Source organism: Rhinoderma darwinii, chromosome 6 (genome assembly GCF_050947455.1).
Source record: "Rhinoderma darwinii isolate aRhiDar2 chromosome 6, aRhiDar2.hap1, whole genome shotgun sequence".
Lineage (NCBI taxonomy): Eukaryota > Metazoa > Chordata > Amphibia > Anura > Rhinodermatidae > Rhinoderma > Rhinoderma darwinii.
The window spans coordinates 31,317,211-31,336,174 of record NC_134692.1 but is presented as its reverse complement, the minus strand read 5'-3'; the positions used below and the strand labels follow the sequence as shown (position 1 = coordinate 31,336,174).

Sequence of the window (18,964 nt, the reverse complement as noted above, 5' to 3'; positions counted from 1 at the left end):
GTACTTTTACTGTAAACACGCCCAGTTGTACTTTAGCAAGCCTCATTTGCATAAATACAAAAATGGTCATAACTTGGCCAAAAATGCTCACTTTTAAAAAATAAAAACGTTACTCTTATCTACATTGCAGCGCCTATCTGCTGCAATAGCAGATAGGGGTTGAGAAATCTGGTGACAGAGCCTCTTTAAGCCTTGGTCATCAATTGTACAATACAAGCATGGCCAAGATCATCACCAATTTCTTTAGAAGCCTTTTTTTCGGTCATTTTATTAAAACAAGTTACAAGAATCAAAAATCCTTTGTTAAGCCAGTTTACCTACAATAAACAGCACAGTCAATACAAATGCAAAATGTAAAAATAAATGATCCTACCATCAGATCTACTCAACAAAAGAAGCAATGACATTCTAAAGAGACAAATAAATACAAAATATCAGCTCATCAGTTCCGCCCCACTAAACTGGCATTTACTTGGATCCCGGGCAGTGCTCGATGAGTCGTTCATGAATCACGAGCTTAAGCCCTGAATTTCCTTACTATTTTAACATAACTGGGGTTGTAGAGAATCTACACAAACTAGGCGCAGACTATTAGCTCCATCAAGTGGTCAATGTGTATAAGACATGGAAGTTGAACGTTTACAATCTTTATAGGCTTTTAGATCAATCTCTGTGTCCTACTAAATTAACATTGTACCATCTAAATCTATAATAAATTGTGTGTGTCATATATATATATATATCTCATGTCAATGGACATTAACGTGCATGTAAATTACATTTGACTATCTAGAGAAGACAGGCGCTACTCAGATTAACCAATTAATTTACAGTAAAGAGTATACAGTTCTACTTCCAGAGCTCCTTGTGTTCTGTATCATGCATACAGCCCTGACCTAACGTTAAAGCTATGATTATTATAATTTTTTTATTTTTTTTTTTAAATCAAAATAGACACATTACCATTTCCCTTGTCAATAAGGTTGAGGTCACTTTAACCCCTTAAGGACACGGCCAATTTTAGCCTTGAGGACAGAGCAATTTTTTTTACATTTCCCTCTTTGCATCCCGACGCTCATAACGCTTTTATTTTTTGTACGACATAGTTGTATGAGACATTGTTTTTTGCGGCACGAGTTGTACTTTATGTACGTACCATTTTTTGGTACAAATACATTATCGTTTAATTTCTATAAATTTTTAATTAGATTAAAATGAAGAAAAAAAGCAGTTGCGCAGCAGTTTTAATATTTTTTTTTTTACACCATACACCGATCATCATAAATAATGGTATACATTTGTTGTACACGTTGTTACGGTCGTGGCGATACCAAATATGTCTATATTATTTCATGTTTTGGGACTTATATTTTAAAAAGTTTATTTATTATAAAAAATGTGTGTTTCTCTGTATTTTTTTGACTTTTTATTTATTTATTTACCATTATTTTTTTTTTACATTCATTTAACTTTTTTTGTTAATCCCATAAAGGGATTTATCATTTTGATTTTTATTTTGTAACTGTGATGTACTGGCATAGATCTATATGCCAGTACATTAGCCTGTTACTGATCGTACACAGGCAGTTGTTAGGACATACCTCAGTATGCCCTAACAACAGGAAATATGTTCAGACAGCCCTGGGGTCCTTCACTGGACCCTGGGCTGTCTGGCCATACGAGTTGTGGGCTTTGATCGCGTCACAGTTATATTCTGTGACGCGATCAATGTGCAGTCCCCTCTCTTTGAACGCCGCGATCAGCTGTCATCGCGGCGTTCAAAGGGTTAACAGCGGAGAGAAGATGTTTCTCTCCTCTCCGCTGTCAGAGCGGGGCCGTGGCTGTGTATTACAGCCGTTGCCCCGCTCTCGATCGCACACACAGAGACGGCAGGGACGGCTGTCACACAGGACGAGTATGCTCGTCCTAATGCGCGAAGTGCTCGCCGCTCAGGACGAGCATACTCGTCCTGTGTCGGCAACCAGTTAAAGAGGCTGAGTGCAGCATGTAATGGGCAGGGCTGCAAAAACCCTGGGGCACCTTACATTTTTTTCTACCCTTCTCCGTTAATTACATATGGGTGCCGTTATATTTGGCACCCGATATTTAAATAACACCCTGAACTGTCAATGGGGCGTGTTATGGCAATGGGGCGTATAAAATGGCTGTGACACTTTCCAATCAGCTACGGACAGTGTCACAGCAAGAGCTGGGAGAGCGTGTGCGCGTTCTCACTCTTCAGCTCTCGGCAGACCAGGACAAGACTTATCTCTCGCGAGAGATCACACAGTCTTGTACTTGTCTACCGAACTGGCAGGTGGGCGGTGTCACTGCTGCGGACAGTGCAAGAGCTGGAGAGAGGAGAGCGCGCATGCGAGAGATCAGTCTTGTCCTGGTCTGCCGAGAGCTGAAGAGTGAGAGCGTGTGCGCGCACACGCTCTCCTATCTCCAGCTCTCGCTGTGACACTGTCCGTAGCTGATTGGAAAGTGTCACAGCCATTTTATACGCCCCCTTGCCATAACACACCCCATTGACAGTTCAGGGTGTTATTTAAATATTGGGTGCCAAATAGAACAGCACCGATATCTAAATAACGGAGGAGGGTAGAAAAAAAAACGTGAAGTGCCCCAGGGTTTGTGCAGTCCTGCCCATTACATGCTGCACATGTATGGGCAGATGAAAGGTTCTCTAAGAACTGTAGGAGAGATCCAAAATACTGACTTAATTAACCCCCTTAATGACCGCCCATAAGCCTTTTCACTGCGGTCATTAATGGTACTTACGGCACAGCGCCACCTTTTCACGTCTCTGTGTCATAAGCCCGGCATGGGTGACCTGTGCCTGCTAGAGAGTGTGTCGGGCTGTCTAAAGACAGCCGGGTTCCTGCCGTCATTAATGCCCAAAATAGGCTCGTCGCTAAAGAGTTAAAGGCTACCTTTACAGTGGCCATACATACCCTTTGGTGTGTACATTCCTTGTTGCATGGAACCGCCAGGTTCAAACACAGGAGCTTTAAAGTCAGCAACTGCAGATAATATGGACTCGAAGCTGCAACTTCCCGGACTTATACCGCTCTTGGGATTAGGACTTTCTGGAATGTAAACTAGAGGTTCAGGAAAAAACTAAGATGGTCACGTTAAAAAATAGAAATAAGGTGACAAAGGCATATGCAGAATCCAACATTTACACACAGGCTTATGTCTTTCCTAAGAGTTTGTGTCTAACCTGTCACATTGAACATGCTGTGAAACGCGCGGGCATCATGTTGTAGAGCAGGAGCGGAGCAGATTCATAAATAAATTTTGTGGGAAAAGATTCAGTAGAACTTGTATTTTATTCATTTAAATCTCTGCTCATTCTGGGCTGAGGAGTCCAGTGGGCGGTCCTACTCTATGATTGACAGTTATTTCTGTATGTATACTTACATAGAGAAAACAGTCAGTGATCAGGACCGCCCACTGGACTCCTAAACTCAGAATGAGCAGAAATTTAAATGAATAAATTACAAGTTCTACGGAATCTTTTCCCACATATGAATGCTCTATAACATGGTTTCTGCAGATTGGACAGCAGGTTCATGGGGACAGGTTCCCTTTAAATAAATGCAGGGGTTTGTTTCTTTTTTTTTTTAGTTATCCGGCTGATGGACAATAACGGGGCTGTGGAGTCAGAGTAAGTTTTGGATGGAGCCGGAAGAAATGTACTGACTCCAACATAAAAATATCAGGTAATATTGTATTAATTTATTAAATGCATAGCTTGTTGCATATTTATTTTGTTAGGAATTTAGGAAAGTTTGAAATCATATAAATGGACGTTATATTCTATTAATCTTAAGGCCAATATTTCTCAAAAAAACAAAAACAAAAAGGGATGACAAGGATGTTTCACCTCTTCTTTGTTCTCTCCTCCCCCCTTAGGCCTCATGCACACGACCGTAGTGTTTTTCTGGTCCGCAAATTCCAGGACCGTGTTCCGTGAAATGTCATCCGCAGTTCATCCGTATGTAATCTGCAGTTCATCCATATGTAATCCGCAAAATGCGGATAAAAAAAAAAAGCCTAGGTAAAACAGGACGACGACAGAACTCATTCCCGGTCGTCGCCTAGCAACACTTACGCAAATCCGCAAACTGCGGTTGACACACGGAGGTGTACCCGCATTTTCCACGACCCCATTGACTTCTATGGGCATGTCCGCATCGAATTTGCGGGCCGTAATAAGACATGTCCTGAGTTTCTGCGGCACGGATTTGCGGACATGCGGAGACCCGTGAAAACACGGATAGTGTGTATGGGCCCATAGAAATGAATGGGTCCGCAATTCTCCCGTGGATTTGCGGACGCAAAAACACGTTCGTGTGCATGGGGCCTTAGGCTTAAGTATCTTCACGTTACGGCTTGAATTTGTGCTGTCCATGCGCAGTAGTGAAGTTCCTCCTCTGGAGACCAGAGGAGGAAATTCACTACTAGGTGTAGGGCCGTTTTAACACTTTGGTTGGCCCAGTGTCCCAAAAGTCTCATGAGTGCCCCCTCCCCTCCCCTGATAAGACTGGAGTGCTGACAATTAATTTTGTCTTTGTTCCCAGTGTTTGGACTGCACGGAGGGCTTAGTACCAGAGCTCTGCCGTAGTGTCCTGCACGTACCTTGCGGTCTCCTGATCTACCTTGCAGCACTCTTCCCTACTCCTATATCCTTTCCTCAATGGCGACCACCTGTCGATCTATACCCCCCCCCCCTAGCTATCGCACGTAAATTATCTCATTAAAGCTAATTAAACCAGCACTTTGAGACAAATCCACATATTTGTAAAAGGATATAAGATCAAGCAGTGAGCTGTGTGTGCGATCATTCATACATAACTGAGCGATCATCTCTGCTCTTAGGATCTCATCATCCGTCATTCCTAAGGTAAAAAACAAAGATTAAAAGGTGGTTCACACGTTCAAGTCTCGACATTATAATACGTATGTTATAAGCTTGTCTACCATGCACATTTAAAATTAAGGCATCATAATGTATTATAAAGTAGAGCCCAAATCCTGCCTTATTATACAGCTGACTAGCAAGAGGAATTACCTTGTGCCCCTAAAGAGCTTTAAAGGGGTTTTCCCCAAATCATAAGTTATCACAGGATAGGCGATAGTTTTCTGATCGCTGGATGCCCCACCGACTGTAAGGGGGGCTTAGGACGCCCAGATCCTTTTTATTGCCCCCCCCCAGTGAGGCGGAGCTTGAATAGAGCTGTAGTCCAGCATGTGCGCTGCCGCTCCACTCAATGTCTATGAGAATGACAGAAACAGCAGAACGCTGTACTCCGCTATTTTCATCATTCCCATAGACTTTGAATGGAGTCGCAGAATGCATGCTCAACTACAGCTCCATCGAATGTTCTCCTCACAGCGGTCGAACAGGGAGGATTAACAGCGGGTTTTGGGACCCCTGTTGTCCCGATCGGTGTGGGGGTCCCAGCAGAAGGCCCCATCGATCAGAAAATTGTCACCTATCTGGCGGATAGGTGATAAATTAGGATTCCTTTTTCTAATAAAGAAAGAAGACGGTGTATCAGTGTGTTTTGTGCAACTTTACAAACCCTTCATTAAAATGGTTTTACTTTTTTTTTTTTTTAGATACAGCTGCTCTGTATTCTCTATACGGACCTGACAGATTAAGTGACAGCGCGTCCTGCGTGACCCACCTGTAATCCATCACATCTAAGTTATGAACGTAGATCCTGTGTGTCATGGACATTCAGGACCCGCTGTCACTGAACCAGTCAGGTCAGTTACGTATGACGCTAGGTGTCCTTGCCTCTCCGCTGAAATACAGTCCCGTACGGTAATCATGCTTTCAGTACGGGACGGTATTCCCGTGGGGCGGCAGGCACTCCTAGCATCATAGATAACTATGTTGCTAGGAGCCCGGCTCCCTGAACGGTGGTTGGTATGGAAAATACGTCCGACATAAAATCGCTACATCACGGACCGAACACGGCAGTGTGAGTCCGGCCTTAATCTCTATGAAAACAGTAGAACCAAAAAGTCGGTACTCATGACAAAAGATGTAACAAAAAAACCTGTATGGGAACGAAGGGGAATTAGTAGCCTGACACTCTAGAGACTGTGCTGATGCCTAATCATACGTATAAAAGTGTCCGCTATGGAGTGGGGCAGGCAGAGGCTGCAACCTTACTTCACACACCAGCATCAGAGAAAAGGGGACCACCAAACATTCATTTATTAGTATTATTTTTTTTAACAAATAGTCCATGGATGCATCCTTTTTAAGGAACATAGTCCTAACTAAATATTCTTAACCTGGTGCTGGTCACAAGTCCTGAACACATCCTCTGTCACTTACCCCATTACAATTTAAATAGGTTGCACAGGATTAGTAAAAATTGCTTCTTTTTTTTTTCAGAAACAGCCTGATGCCGGTCCATGCCGTCTCTCCGTTATTGCAGCTTAGCTCTAATAAAGGGAATAGTGCTAAACTGCAATACCATACACAACCTGTGGAGAGGTTTGGCACTGTTTTTGAAAGAATACAGACAAGATTCTCTGATCTATATGTAGAGAAGACAGTCGCCCATAAAACTTACCTAAATGTAAACGAAGACTTAACAGGATAACAAGAAATGTCAGCGCTCCTTCAAGCATTGACCTTTCATTATCAGAGTCAAGTACTGTGTTCTGGTGTTGGGAAGCCATTGTTAAAAGGTCTACAACCTTAAACCTGAAAGAAAAGGGAACATTTAAAACGGATGGATTATCATCCAAGTGAAACTAGAATTATGTCAAAGCAAAAATTAGGTTTAAAAGGACAATAGAAAAAATATATTTTGCAGGTTACTCAAACATGGTTTTAAAAAAGTGACAGCCCAGTGAACGTTTCCTAGAAGGTAAAATAATTTCTTAAAAGAGCACAGTGCAATTCTTAACCACGTTAGTTGCCCGGCTAGAATGGTCTAAAGCGAAAATCAACCCAAATGTAATCTTCTGACATGTTATAGAGCGACTCTAGTAGCTCACGTGCTCCCATGAGCTTGGACTTCTGCAAATTTCCAAAACGTAAAAAGCCCCCACTGCACAGAACCAACTTTCTAAACCACCTTTCAATGTTGTGTTACAAATATTAATGGTGGAAATCAGTGGTGTTATTCAGAGTTCATTGACTCTTCAGATGTGTTCTTCTGATATGAATTTATAACATAGGAGAAAATAATGTTTAGCTGGATTTCATCTTTAATGGTGGTTTGTGGTTTTATGTAAAAAAAAAAAGCTTTATCATTCCCTAAAGAAGTTCTGCTAGTTTCATATACTTTGTGCTTCACTTCCACATCTTTTTTTTCAGGACGTCTGCTTGCGGTCAGTGAATGGGAGTGTTCTTGTCTCCACCCAGAGGATTAAAACACATACAGACTTAATGGTTCTCACAGCAGAGAGTTTGCTACAATCTATCCAGTCTAGATAATTTTTAATTTTATTTTTTTAACACCTAAAACGGCAAAATTCCTTAAAAGTTAAGAATTTTAAAATTTTATGCAGAATCCAGAGTGGGAAATATCAAAACGGAAGACGTCACTGTGAAGCAGAAAAAAGCTGCCCGCTACATTCTGCTAATTGGTGGACCCCCACGATCACACAATAATGGGCTATCAGAAGGATTGGCCATAAATGCAAGATCTTGGAAAATTTGGAGTGTCATGTCATAGTGACATGTCAGACGTTTTGATCGGCGAGGGTCTGAGCACGGAATACCCCCACGGATCGCTAAAACTAAGCAGCAGACGTGCTCGCGTGAGTGTTGAACCGCTTAGTTTGATAATTTTTTCCTCAGAAAGGCGAACAGTTTGTGTACCAGCTCAATAGAAAGTCTATGGGTCCGTACACCAATTGCTCGGCTTTCCGAGAAAAGCTGATCAGAAACTAAGCGGCTCAACTTGAACTCCGGAACTCTCCCTCACTAGAATGTTTATGTAAACTCAACCCTAAATCCTGAAGGTATTTGAATTTAAACGAATTTTGGAATCTCTGATACCTATGACTTTGTAAATATGGGATTGCTTCCTGGAATATGGTTTGGTTCATAAGTTGTAATTTTTCCTAAAATGGTATGATACTATGTTAATATGTCAACAATGTAATGCATAATATTCTGTGCCTTTATGTAAGGCTATGTTGGCCTCACTGTTTGCAATGTACTTTATGTTTTAAAAAAAAAAAAAAATATTTGAATAAAGAGTGAAATTTAAAAAAAAAAAAAAAAAAAAAAAAAAGAAACTAAGCGGCTCAGCGCTGACACGAGCGCTTCTGCCGCTTTGTTTTAGCGATCAGTGACGGTCTCAGTGCTCAGACCCCCACTGATCAAAACTTCTGACATGTCACTACAGCACGTCAGAAGTTTTTTTAGAGTTTAGTTATTCTTTAAGCATACCACTTCTAAAAAATAAACACGCTATGTGAAGACCAGACAACTTCCTAGAAATGTTAAAAAAAAAATATATATATTATATCTATATATATCTATGTGTGCACACTACTTGGACGGACAAACCAGTTTTGACTGCAGTTTTACGTTTTATTTTTAAACTAATTTTTAAATTAGCAGTATTGCAGCACATTTTGCATTCTCACCTTTCAAACACTGATGAAATAAAGTAGTCTGGATCTAATTTTGATGCACACACCTAAAAAAACAAAAAAAAAAACACAACAGCATTAGGTACATTTACAAATAAAATAAAAAATACAAAACACTAAAAACAAAAGTAGTAGGATAGGCCAGTTTTAGGTTTAAGGAACTTACCTGTAACAGGTAGATATCCGGGTCAATCATGGAATTACAGAAATGTGACTGTACATAGGTCATAGCTTGTCCTTTAATTTGAAGGCCATTCCGTACCCACATGTTGCTGTGAATTTCTGACAAACTTGCCTACGACAAAACAAGGACAAATGAAAAAGACCATGAATTCTAAATATTCCTAAAGGAGGTGTTCCCCATGCTACATAGGACAGGACTTTCAGACAGGGTGTTTACAAAGTATTATCATTCCTGTACTGCAATCTATAGGCGACCAACACCTACTCACTTGAGAGTTCACTATTTATTTGAAAGTTTAAGTAAAAAGTCACATTTAGAATTTTTTTTAATTTCAGATTAAAAAATCTAAATGAAATATTGAGTAACATTGTATTACATTACTGTAAGTAAAGCATTGTATTACCCGGTGTGGTCTGATTCTGCCCCTATCTTGCATTCACCGCCCTAATTCTTACGGACATATTTTTGGTAGATTATGAAGGGACAAATGGACGAAAACGAAAGACAAAATGAAAATTTCCAAGATGCCGACAAGTTGTTTTTTTTAGAATGTTAATGTCGGCCATTGGTCAGTTGTATCGATTATTCGCTTAGTTTTCAAACCAATGATCGTTCGTAATAATAGAAATCATCCACTTTCGACTAATATGTATGGCCACCTTAAGAGGCACCTGACACGATGCAGCGTAAACCCTGAACAACACAGAAAGATCACCTGTACCTGAATTAGAAGCGGGTGAACCATCAGTTTCATCAGCATTTCCTGGTCGGGCAAAATAGAATCCAAATCTATTTCCTGACACTTCACCGCCTGCCAGAAAAAGGGGAAAAAAAAAAAGAAAAAAAAAAAAGTTATCTTCATTTGACTAAAGAGGTGTTAATAGAAGACAGCAAGCCCGTTATAATTAACAAGATCATTATTCCTACTTACTAAGGTCATGGCTCATTTTCTCCACATATATATTGAACAGCGAGAATACATTTGTAGCATCGACCATGTGTAAACCGGCAGGAAGCTCCAGATTCATTGTTCGGACAATTTGGAGAATGGGCCTTAAACCTCCCTACAGACACTATATATCTATATATGCTCATTGCTTTCTTGTGGTTTTATAAAGACAATATATAAGTATATATACCTAGATATAGTTCAATATTAACACTATAAAAGCCTGTAGGAATTATAATCTGATCTACACAATGGAGCTTATTTAGCAAAATATTAAGAAAAAGGTGGGTGACCTGCCCGCAGCAAGCAATAAGATTCAAGCTGTAATTATTTTATGGCCAATGGAAAACAAAAGCGGCAACTTGATTGGTTACTATAGGCAACTCCTCTTTCATTTTGCACTAGTGAAGATAAATTTCACGACACTAGTAGATGTCTATTAGGAGCGTTTCCACCAGGAAATATTTGCATCAAATGACCGCAGAATTGAAACGTCAGGTTTTCGCTTTGAAGTGTCAATAACCGATCGATTAGCAGAGAAGATGAGGAGGAGGATATTACAACGTTTTTTATTACATTTTTATTGCACCCAAACTGGTATTTTCTGTATAACTATTAGTATGTCTCTTACGCTACATTCAGACGAGCGTGGGCAACCTCTGACGTGAAAAACTGCAGTTTTTCACGTCCGAGGTACACCCCTGCGGGTCGAGTTATCACCGATCCCCCCATAGACTAGTCTATAGAGGTTGCGTGAAAGGCCAGACAATAAGACATGTCCTATTTTTTCATGGACCCTTCACCCGCTCCGTTGTAACAACGGTCGTGTGAACGGCCCCATTGAAATACAGGTCGTCACATTGACGACTTGTACGATCGTCTGAATGAGCCCTTAAAAAGAGGATTGTCCCTAGATTAAAGGTTATCTCCCATTTACAGGTAGGTGATAACATGCTTATCGGTGGGGGTCCGACTGCTGGGACCCCAACCGATCATGAGAACAGGCGTCCCGTTCCTCCGAACGAATGTTATCACCTATCCTCTGGTTAGGAGAGATCTTTTAATCTTGGGACAACCCCTTTAACCCCACCAAAGTAGCAGCTGAATTCAGAATACTGCGTACATAAAAGACATATTGGGAGAGAGATATAAAACTTGGACGTGGTTTCATTCTATGGTATAATGTAATATATATAAAAAAAAGAAAGACATTATATACATACATATTCCTAACCATGAAAACATTCTTATACAGCTCTGGGGACAGAAGACAAATTATTTATACATTTCTAGTGAAATATAAGAAGAAAAAGACTGCAAACTACTTATGTACCTTGCTTAAAAACATGGCGTAGTAGCGATGTAAAGGCAAATGGAAAGTAACCTGATTTGGAGCAGGCTGAAAAAAAAAAGAAATGAGAATTTTATTGGTTTTCAAATGAAGGAGCCATGAATCATGCAGAATACATAAGACACAGGACCTGTTCAGATCTGTGCTGTGGTATTTGTTTATAAGGGAAACCACAACACAGTGCCAGATCCATTGTACGACGGATATCACTGGCGCCTGACAGACCTTATGGACTTACAATGGAGTCCATCGGGTTTTGATGCAGTGTCTGATGTTTTGATGGGAAAAAAAAACAGTGCTGCAAGCAGCGCTATTCTTCACGTCAGACCATCGGAATCTGCAAAACTGTATAATCCTAGATCTTTAGATAGAGGCAGAAAGGATCCATGAAAGGCAAACAAACACACATTATCCAAGGCTTAAAGGGGTTGTCCACTACTGAACAACTGATGACCTAACCACCGAATAGGTCATCAGTAAATCGGTGCGGCACTCTGACCCCGCACCGTTAAGCAGCTCCGGTGCCTCTGGGCACTGGACGTTATGGCCTATTATGTGATGTACGGAGCTGTAAGCAGTTGGATCCGTACATAGTATAGCGGCCGTGCTTCAGAACTGCAGCTCTGCTGCTATTCAGTGGTCGGAGCCAACTGCTTCCGGCATGTACGTGTGGTGCTCAGAGGCAGACGGAGCGGCTTAACGGTGTGGGGTTTGGGTGTCTGACCCACACAGATCATATACTGATGACCTATCCGGTAGATAGGTCATCAGTTGTCCAGTAGCGGACAGGCCCTTTAAGAAAAACGTGCAATACCAGACAGTGCACAGATGAAGGCGACGCGGTGTCTTGTTAATGGGGCAACAGTTCATTTTATTCTCAGGATTGTTGGGGCTAGAGCAGTCAGACCTGCATGAGACTCAAATCAATGACATATCCTAGCAATGTACCCTCAATTACTATTAGTAGGTTTAAATACCTCTAGTACAGTTTACACTTCTAATAAAAGTTAACCCCTGTGAGGAGAAAAGTTTTCCAAAGAAATGCTACAACTATTAAGTATCTTCTGCGGCAACCAGGCCCTTAAAAGACACAGAAAAAAAACCTTTTCTTATAAGGCACACGTCAAACATAAAGCTCGCGGGCAGAATTCGGCCCACCAGCTCATTTTATGTGGCCCACGAATCAGGTTTTTAAATTCAGCGCCACAACAGCAGGATTTCTAAGTCCGCAAAAACAGGTGTATTATTCTGCCCACCGTAGTGTCCGGCAGAAAAAAAGCACCGTCCGGGATTTAGTTCTCCCGAAACATTGCACTGCGCATGCGCCAAAAAGAGCATGCACAGTGCAAAGGCAAGAGTAGGCGGCCGCGGGCATATTTTCAATTTGAAAATATGCAGGCCGCAGCCAAGTGAGTAAGTCTGAATGAGGTCAGCACCGGGAGAGGACCACTCAAGTCACCTGACCTGAGTCAGTGACGTGAGGGCAGGTGACTGAACTGGTTAATTCCCGGGCCGGCACCGACCTCACTCAGACCACCACCACGTGACCTGCTGAATGCGAGTCACGTCAGGTAGCTTCCGCTCTGGGGCCTATGTGTTGGGCTCTGTACAAGGGGTGTGTGTGTGTGTGTGTGTGTCTCTATAAAAAGGGGGGGGGGGCTGTGTGTGTCTCTATAAAAAGGGGGGGGGGCTGTGTGTGTGTGATGGGCCCTGTACAAGGGGGGGCTGTGTGTGATGGGCCCTGTACAAGGGGGGTGTGTGTGCGTGTGCGTGTGTCTGGCTCTGTACGTAGGGCAGCACGGTGGCTCAGTGGTTAGCACTATTGCCTTGCAGGGCTGGGGTCAAATCCAACCAAGGCCAACATCTGCATGAAGTTTGTATGTTCTCTCCGTGTTTGCGTGGGTTTCCTCCCACACCCCAAAAACATACCAATAGGGAATTTAGATTATGAGCCCCAATGGGGACAGTAAAAAAAGAGGACCTCTGTACAGCGCTGCATAATATGTTGGCGCTATATAAATAAGTACAGGGGGGGCTGTGTTTGCGTGTGTGTGTGTGTGTGTGTGTGTGTGTGTGTGTGTGTGTGTGTGTGTGTGTGTGTTGGGCTCTGTACGTGTGAGTGTGTTAGGCTTTTTACAAGGTGTGTGTGTGTGTGTGTGTGTGTGTGTGTGTGTGTGTGTGTTGGGCTATCAACAGGGGCATTATTACTGTGTGGGGGCACTTTTATTGTGTCGAGCACCAAGGGATCATTATTACCATCTGGGGCATTGTGGGTTAATATAAATGTAACTACTCCTTAACAGTTAAGCGAGCGGTTACATTAATACAGTCTTACAATTACAATCGGCCCTTTGAAGGAAACCATAAGGCTTACGTGGCCCCCGGTGAAAAGGAGTTTGACACCCCTGCTATAAAGTCATTTAAATAACTTCTCTACAGCCAATACAGCGCCTGAAAGCCTAATTTATAAACCGTGTTTACGAGGACATGTATGGTGTAGCAGATGTGTGCCCACCAAATCGGTATAAAAAAAACAAAAAAAAACAAACAAAACATCATATAGTGTGAGAATCCAGCACAAAGGAGAAGACATTTTATACACTGGACCTACCTCATCCACAAAGTTTATGGCATCAAACCAATCCTGAAGTGCTTCAAGGCAATACCGGACAACATTCCTTGTGTACTCTTGAGTCTCCTACAAAGAGGACTGGGTTAATTATTTTAAAATAAAAAGGTTATAAACATCTTTGGAAGGAATTTTATTTTATTTTAATAAACTTATTACGATACAGCTCCTATGTGTCCTGTATACATAAAAGATGTATCATTGTCTCTCACGAGTCCGTCAATTCAGCTGAACCGACGGCGCGGCTGAGAGCGGGTACTGTGCGTCTCTAACACAGAATCCACCTAATATCGATCACATCTAACTTAAAAAATAATAATAATTCCTTCCAAAAGGTGTAGAGCCTTTAATCTTAGTAGAATATGTTCACATCTTTATTAAACTTTGTAGAAAGCATTTGAAACGTTAGCAAGAGTGGAGTACCCTAAATATATAAAGGAAAATCCTTAGGCCTAGTTCACACTGAGTTTTTTTGGCACCAATTTTGACACGGAGACCATGTCGGAGTCAGTGCCAAAAACCGTCCAAAACTGCCTTCCATTGATTTCAATGGGTGGCGGAGGAGTTTCTTTCCGGGCGACTTTTAGCTGCTCGCAGGGAGAAAAAGCGCCATGTTCTTTCCTGCCCCGGTACCGCCTCTGACCTCCCATTGAAATCGGAGGCAGAAAAGGCGTTTTTCGTCCGTGGTCCTCCATGGCCGCGGGCAAAAAAACAGTGAAAACCACAGCAAGAAAGTGCAGGCAGGTCAAAATCTGCCTTAAAAATACTCAGTGTGAACATGGACTTAAACTTCTCTTTTTTTTGTATCCAAACCTAATTTTTGGTTAAAAAGATACATGTGGAAACACTATGTGAAGAGGAGTTTCTCCACTTTTGGTAAGACGTTTCCCCCTGTAAATGAGCGGATCACAGGGTGTCATACTGCTGGTCCCACTGCAGCCACTCTCAAATTTCTTCGGCAAATTGGCCAGCCGATTAGCCCCATTCTAATTAAATGGAGCTAAGCTGCAACATCAGAGCAAATAATGAGCATTAGGCCTCATGCCCACTTCAGTTTTTTTCGTCAGGGTGCTATCCGTTGTTTTAACTGATAGCACCCTAAAACATTCATTTTCTTTTTTTTTTTCAGTTTGATTGGTGGAACTTTCAAAATATTTTTTATAACAAATTATTTTTACTTTGAGATACAGCTGCTTTGTATTCCGTATACAGAGCAAGTGCATCTTGCAGTAAGACCTGAATCCATCAGATCCGCAGGACTGACCGGTTCAGTGACAGCCGGTCATGTATGTCTCGGACAAGCAGGATCCACCTGTAATCAATCACATCTAAGTTATGAACTTAGATGTGATCAGTAAAAGCTCCACCCTGTATGTCAGAGACACGCAGGACCCGCTGACACTGAACCGATTAGTCCCGCAGATCTGACAGATTCAGGTCTCAGCGCTAGATACAGCTACTCTATATACAGGATAAAGAGCAGATGTAAAAGTAAAAATTCTTTTTAATAAAAAAATATTTTGAAAGTTGCACAAATCACACTAATAGAAAAAAAAAAAAAAAGTGATTTCAAAAGGTGTACAAAGCCTAACTGCAGCCTCACAAACTTAGGGCATGCGGTTTAGAAGCAGTCGCTCTTCAGCAAAAGGCAACAGACTGCTACTTGAACTGTAAAACATACCATTGGCCTTTAGCAAATGAGCAGATCTCTGCAAAATTAAGACAATGGATTAAAACCACTGGTTAACAGAAAACACAATCTTTTACTCACCCTCACTTTACAGTGTGACAGAAGACCCCACATCGGCTGGGCACAGGCTTCAAGTTCAGCAGCAAAAGCAGCATAATATGTCTGGGACTCAAACTCTACATGCTCATTGAGTTCGCGCTTATTTAAATTCATACCTAAAAAAAAAAAAAAAAAATTTTTTAAACGTTTGAAAAAACTTGACATGAATTAATTTATCCACTACATACAAGTATGTATGACAAAAAAAAAATACAACAAAGTAATACAGGCGGGAAACCTAAATACGGGCAATAGGAGTGCCTTATAAACCTAAAGGTGGGAACATCCTATGTAAATGTGGAGCTGACACGAATATACCAAAAGAACCTACATGCCTGGGATGGAGGCCTAATAAAGAGGCCGTGACCGGAATTTGATGCAAAAAAACAAATGTGCCTAATAAGACACAATACCCATCTATCATAGCGTGTAGGTAATAAATTAATAATTAACTTTTATTGGATATAACTAAAAGAGTAACAAAGTGGAACATACAACATATACATTAAAAATATCCAGGGTTGACCAGCAATAAGGTAAGTACAGAGACGTGATGGTATTTAGTTATGTGGAGTGCACCTAAGCACTAGTGTAGCATACCTGCGGCAGTCGTCCGTTATGCCGCTGCGTCTATCAATATCATAGACGGCCCACCTCTGAATTAAAATTAGCACAGAAGCCCCCCCGACATGTTTCGCTATGAACGTAGCGTCCTCAGGGGTATAATGGGGCTAATGAGTGTCTTATTAGGCACATTTGTTTTTTGCATTAGATGTTCGTTGCCCGCCAGCTATTCGGGTCATCCATATTTCTTGTGTGACTGTAGTTTGAGCACCCATGAGGGGAAAAGGCTAAAAAATTCATTACAAGCAATTGAAAACATAACGCATTGCTTATACTTCATTATGCAGTACAGACTTATCGGACGATACCTACCATGAAAGAACGACACAAAATTCATCCAAGTAACTAACAACCCATGATCTTCTAAGAATTTCTTGGCTACACTTTGGTGGGAAAGAATATTGATAAAATCGCTAACTAGCGGCCAATATGTGTTATTCTTCAGTAACGATTCCCCGCAGTTTACAACAACATGTAAACTGTTTTCTTCATCTGAAAAAATACAAAACCACAAGTGTAAATCAATGTAAGTCAAAAGATATAAAAAGTCTGAAAGTGCGTTATCTTTTAATACCATGAACATTGGACCACGAATAGTCAAAATTACGAAGAGCCAATATAGTACTTATCAGTTAAAGGGGTATTCTCACTATAAATATTTACTGTATTTAAGTAGAGCTCAGCTCTTTTCATAACTGCCATAGACTTCAATGAAGAGGGCCACACGCTGTTTATTCTACCCATTCTCCTGATAAATGAGGGTCCAAAAGGTGGGATCAGAACCTATCATTTTTGGTGGCATTGGCTAATGTTCTACAGTGTATGAAGGAGAGAAATATGGCAATACTTTTTCTTCCCAGGGGAGAACCCTGACTGTGGCGGATTTCCTGGTCCCCATTAAAAAAAACCTGCACAATAGTCTGAGTCAAGCGTTTATGTATGTATGTGGGGTGGCGTGTCAGGAGGGACTGCTTCAGCCAAAAGCTCTGCCATCTAATGTGTATGTCCAGCTCAGTGGCAATTTGCAGCAACCATCCCTCAAAAGCTACTAAAATATATTTAAAAAAAAAAAAAAAGGGGAAATAAAAACACAAAAAAAATCCTAAAAGAAAAAACAAATGATCAGGTCAAAATTGTAGCCCTAATGAGAAATCCCTAGCAAATACCTTGTAATTCACTTTTGATAAGGCAACTTTCCATCATATAAAGCAGCACGGTGACCATAATGTCCAGAAGCTGACACTCCTCAGTCACCTGACGTGCCAGCTCCTCATTGCTGAAGAGCTGGACACTGATGTGCACAATTCGGTTTGACATCGTGTCTGACTCATGGCTTTTCTTCAAGGTTTTCATTATGAAAGCATAATGTTGAACAAAAGTTTTCGTAAATGCAATCTGCAAAAAAAATAAAAATAAAACAAAAACACACAACTAAGTAAGTAAATGTTCTCAACAGATATGGGTAGCGGCACTGTATAAGTAGGCAGTTTTTGGAAATGCCAGGGGCATCTTTTCTTAGAACTTTGCGTTGTGCCATTCCACTGTTATTACTCCTGGAAACGTATGAATAAATGGACATCTGATGTTATCAGTTGGGTGGGTGTCCCTACACAGTCTGACACTGTTGAATCTGTACTGACAGAGTGACACTGTGTACGGGCAGCACTTTGACAAGAGGAAAGGTAACATCCAGTTATCAATTTATTCATACATCACCAGAAGAAATATCAGAGGAACAACACAAAGCAGAGTTCTAAGAAAAGATGATCCAGAATAATTTAATGGGGAATGAATACAAGTATTTACCAAAGCAGACATGTCAGGGGAGGTGGCAGATCCTCTTTAAAAGAAAGTCACTGAGATGTCAGAAAAAGCTATAGCTAATCGGTTTACTTGTATTATTCGTTACATGGTTTAAGGCCAATTTACACAAGCAGACAGTCAGCGAGCGCGCACCATAATCGCTTAATATAAATAGGTGAGGCAACGGAACGACGTGATAAAAACGCTCAATGATGGTGGGAAAAATAGTTTGTGAACAAAAAAAATTACCGTTGGTCGTTAGGACATTGGGGAATGTAAACATGAATCGTTTGAGCTGTACACAAAATTAAATTAAAGAGGCGATCAAACGATGAATTTAGAAAGTTTATCTAGCCAATGAAGTTTGTGTAAATATATGTCAGTAATCGCTGTTAGGTCGCTCAGTGTGCCCATACCATAATTGGCCGATACGCAAATTGCCGTGATTTTGTGACGCAATGGTTTCAATGTGTTTCACTTTTCTTTTTTTTTTTATACCTGAAATCCATGATATTCTTCCAATTAAATCTGTTCCTCTTTTTTATTCATTTCCAATCTCTTTCAACCATATTCTTCAACTGCGTAGACTGCCTGCACTCCTTTGCTTCTTCCGGCATCTGAGCGGTCTTTCAGCCCGGCGCACACGACAGTGAATATACATTTTTTTTTACTACGTCATATTCTCTATGTCATGGGCTTGGCAACTCTTTTGTATAGTGTGCCAATTTAAAAAATAAATAAATCAAAAGATGAAATACCCAGTGTGCCGTCCTAAGGAAGTGCTGCTGTGCCACTGTGTCTCCCCCGCATGTTCAGCGCCGCAGCATACACCAGCGCTGGACACGTGGAGAGCATGCCAGAGATCGAGGCCCAACGTGCCAGTTGCCGACCCCTGCCCTATGTCATCTGACAAATTACTGTTTGCGCATGAGTTTGTAATGGTTAAATCCAGTGCATCTCTAAGCGCTACTGAATTGATGTTTTCAGCATCG

At 41.2% G+C, this 18,964-nt stretch overlaps 1 protein-coding gene across 2 annotated transcripts in view; it reads right to left on the bottom strand.

The window, feature by feature from the left end:
* UBR3 (ubiquitin protein ligase E3 component n-recognin 3) overlaps positions 1-18,964 on the bottom strand; it is a 136,750-nt gene that overhangs the window by 86,937 nt on the left and 30,849 nt on the right. For both annotated transcript variants that reach the window (XM_075829428.1, XM_075829429.1), the window contains exons 8-18: positions 17,336-17,564; positions 16,482-16,661; positions 15,528-15,661; positions 13,739-13,825; positions 11,110-11,175; positions 9,549-9,638; positions 8,810-8,938; positions 8,638-8,690; positions 6,603-6,736; positions 4,822-4,907; positions 2,958-3,099 (exon numbers count right to left, since the gene is read on the bottom strand). In XM_075829428.1, the coding sequence (XP_075685543.1) occupies positions 2,958-3,099; positions 4,822-4,907; positions 6,603-6,736; positions 8,638-8,690; positions 8,810-8,938; positions 9,549-9,638; positions 11,110-11,175; positions 13,739-13,825; positions 15,528-15,661; positions 16,482-16,661; positions 17,336-17,564 (1,330 nt within the window). The remainder of the gene's footprint in view (positions 1-2,957; positions 3,100-4,821; positions 4,908-6,602; positions 6,737-8,637; positions 8,691-8,809; positions 8,939-9,548; positions 9,639-11,109; positions 11,176-13,738; positions 13,826-15,527; positions 15,662-16,481; positions 16,662-17,335; positions 17,565-18,964) is intronic.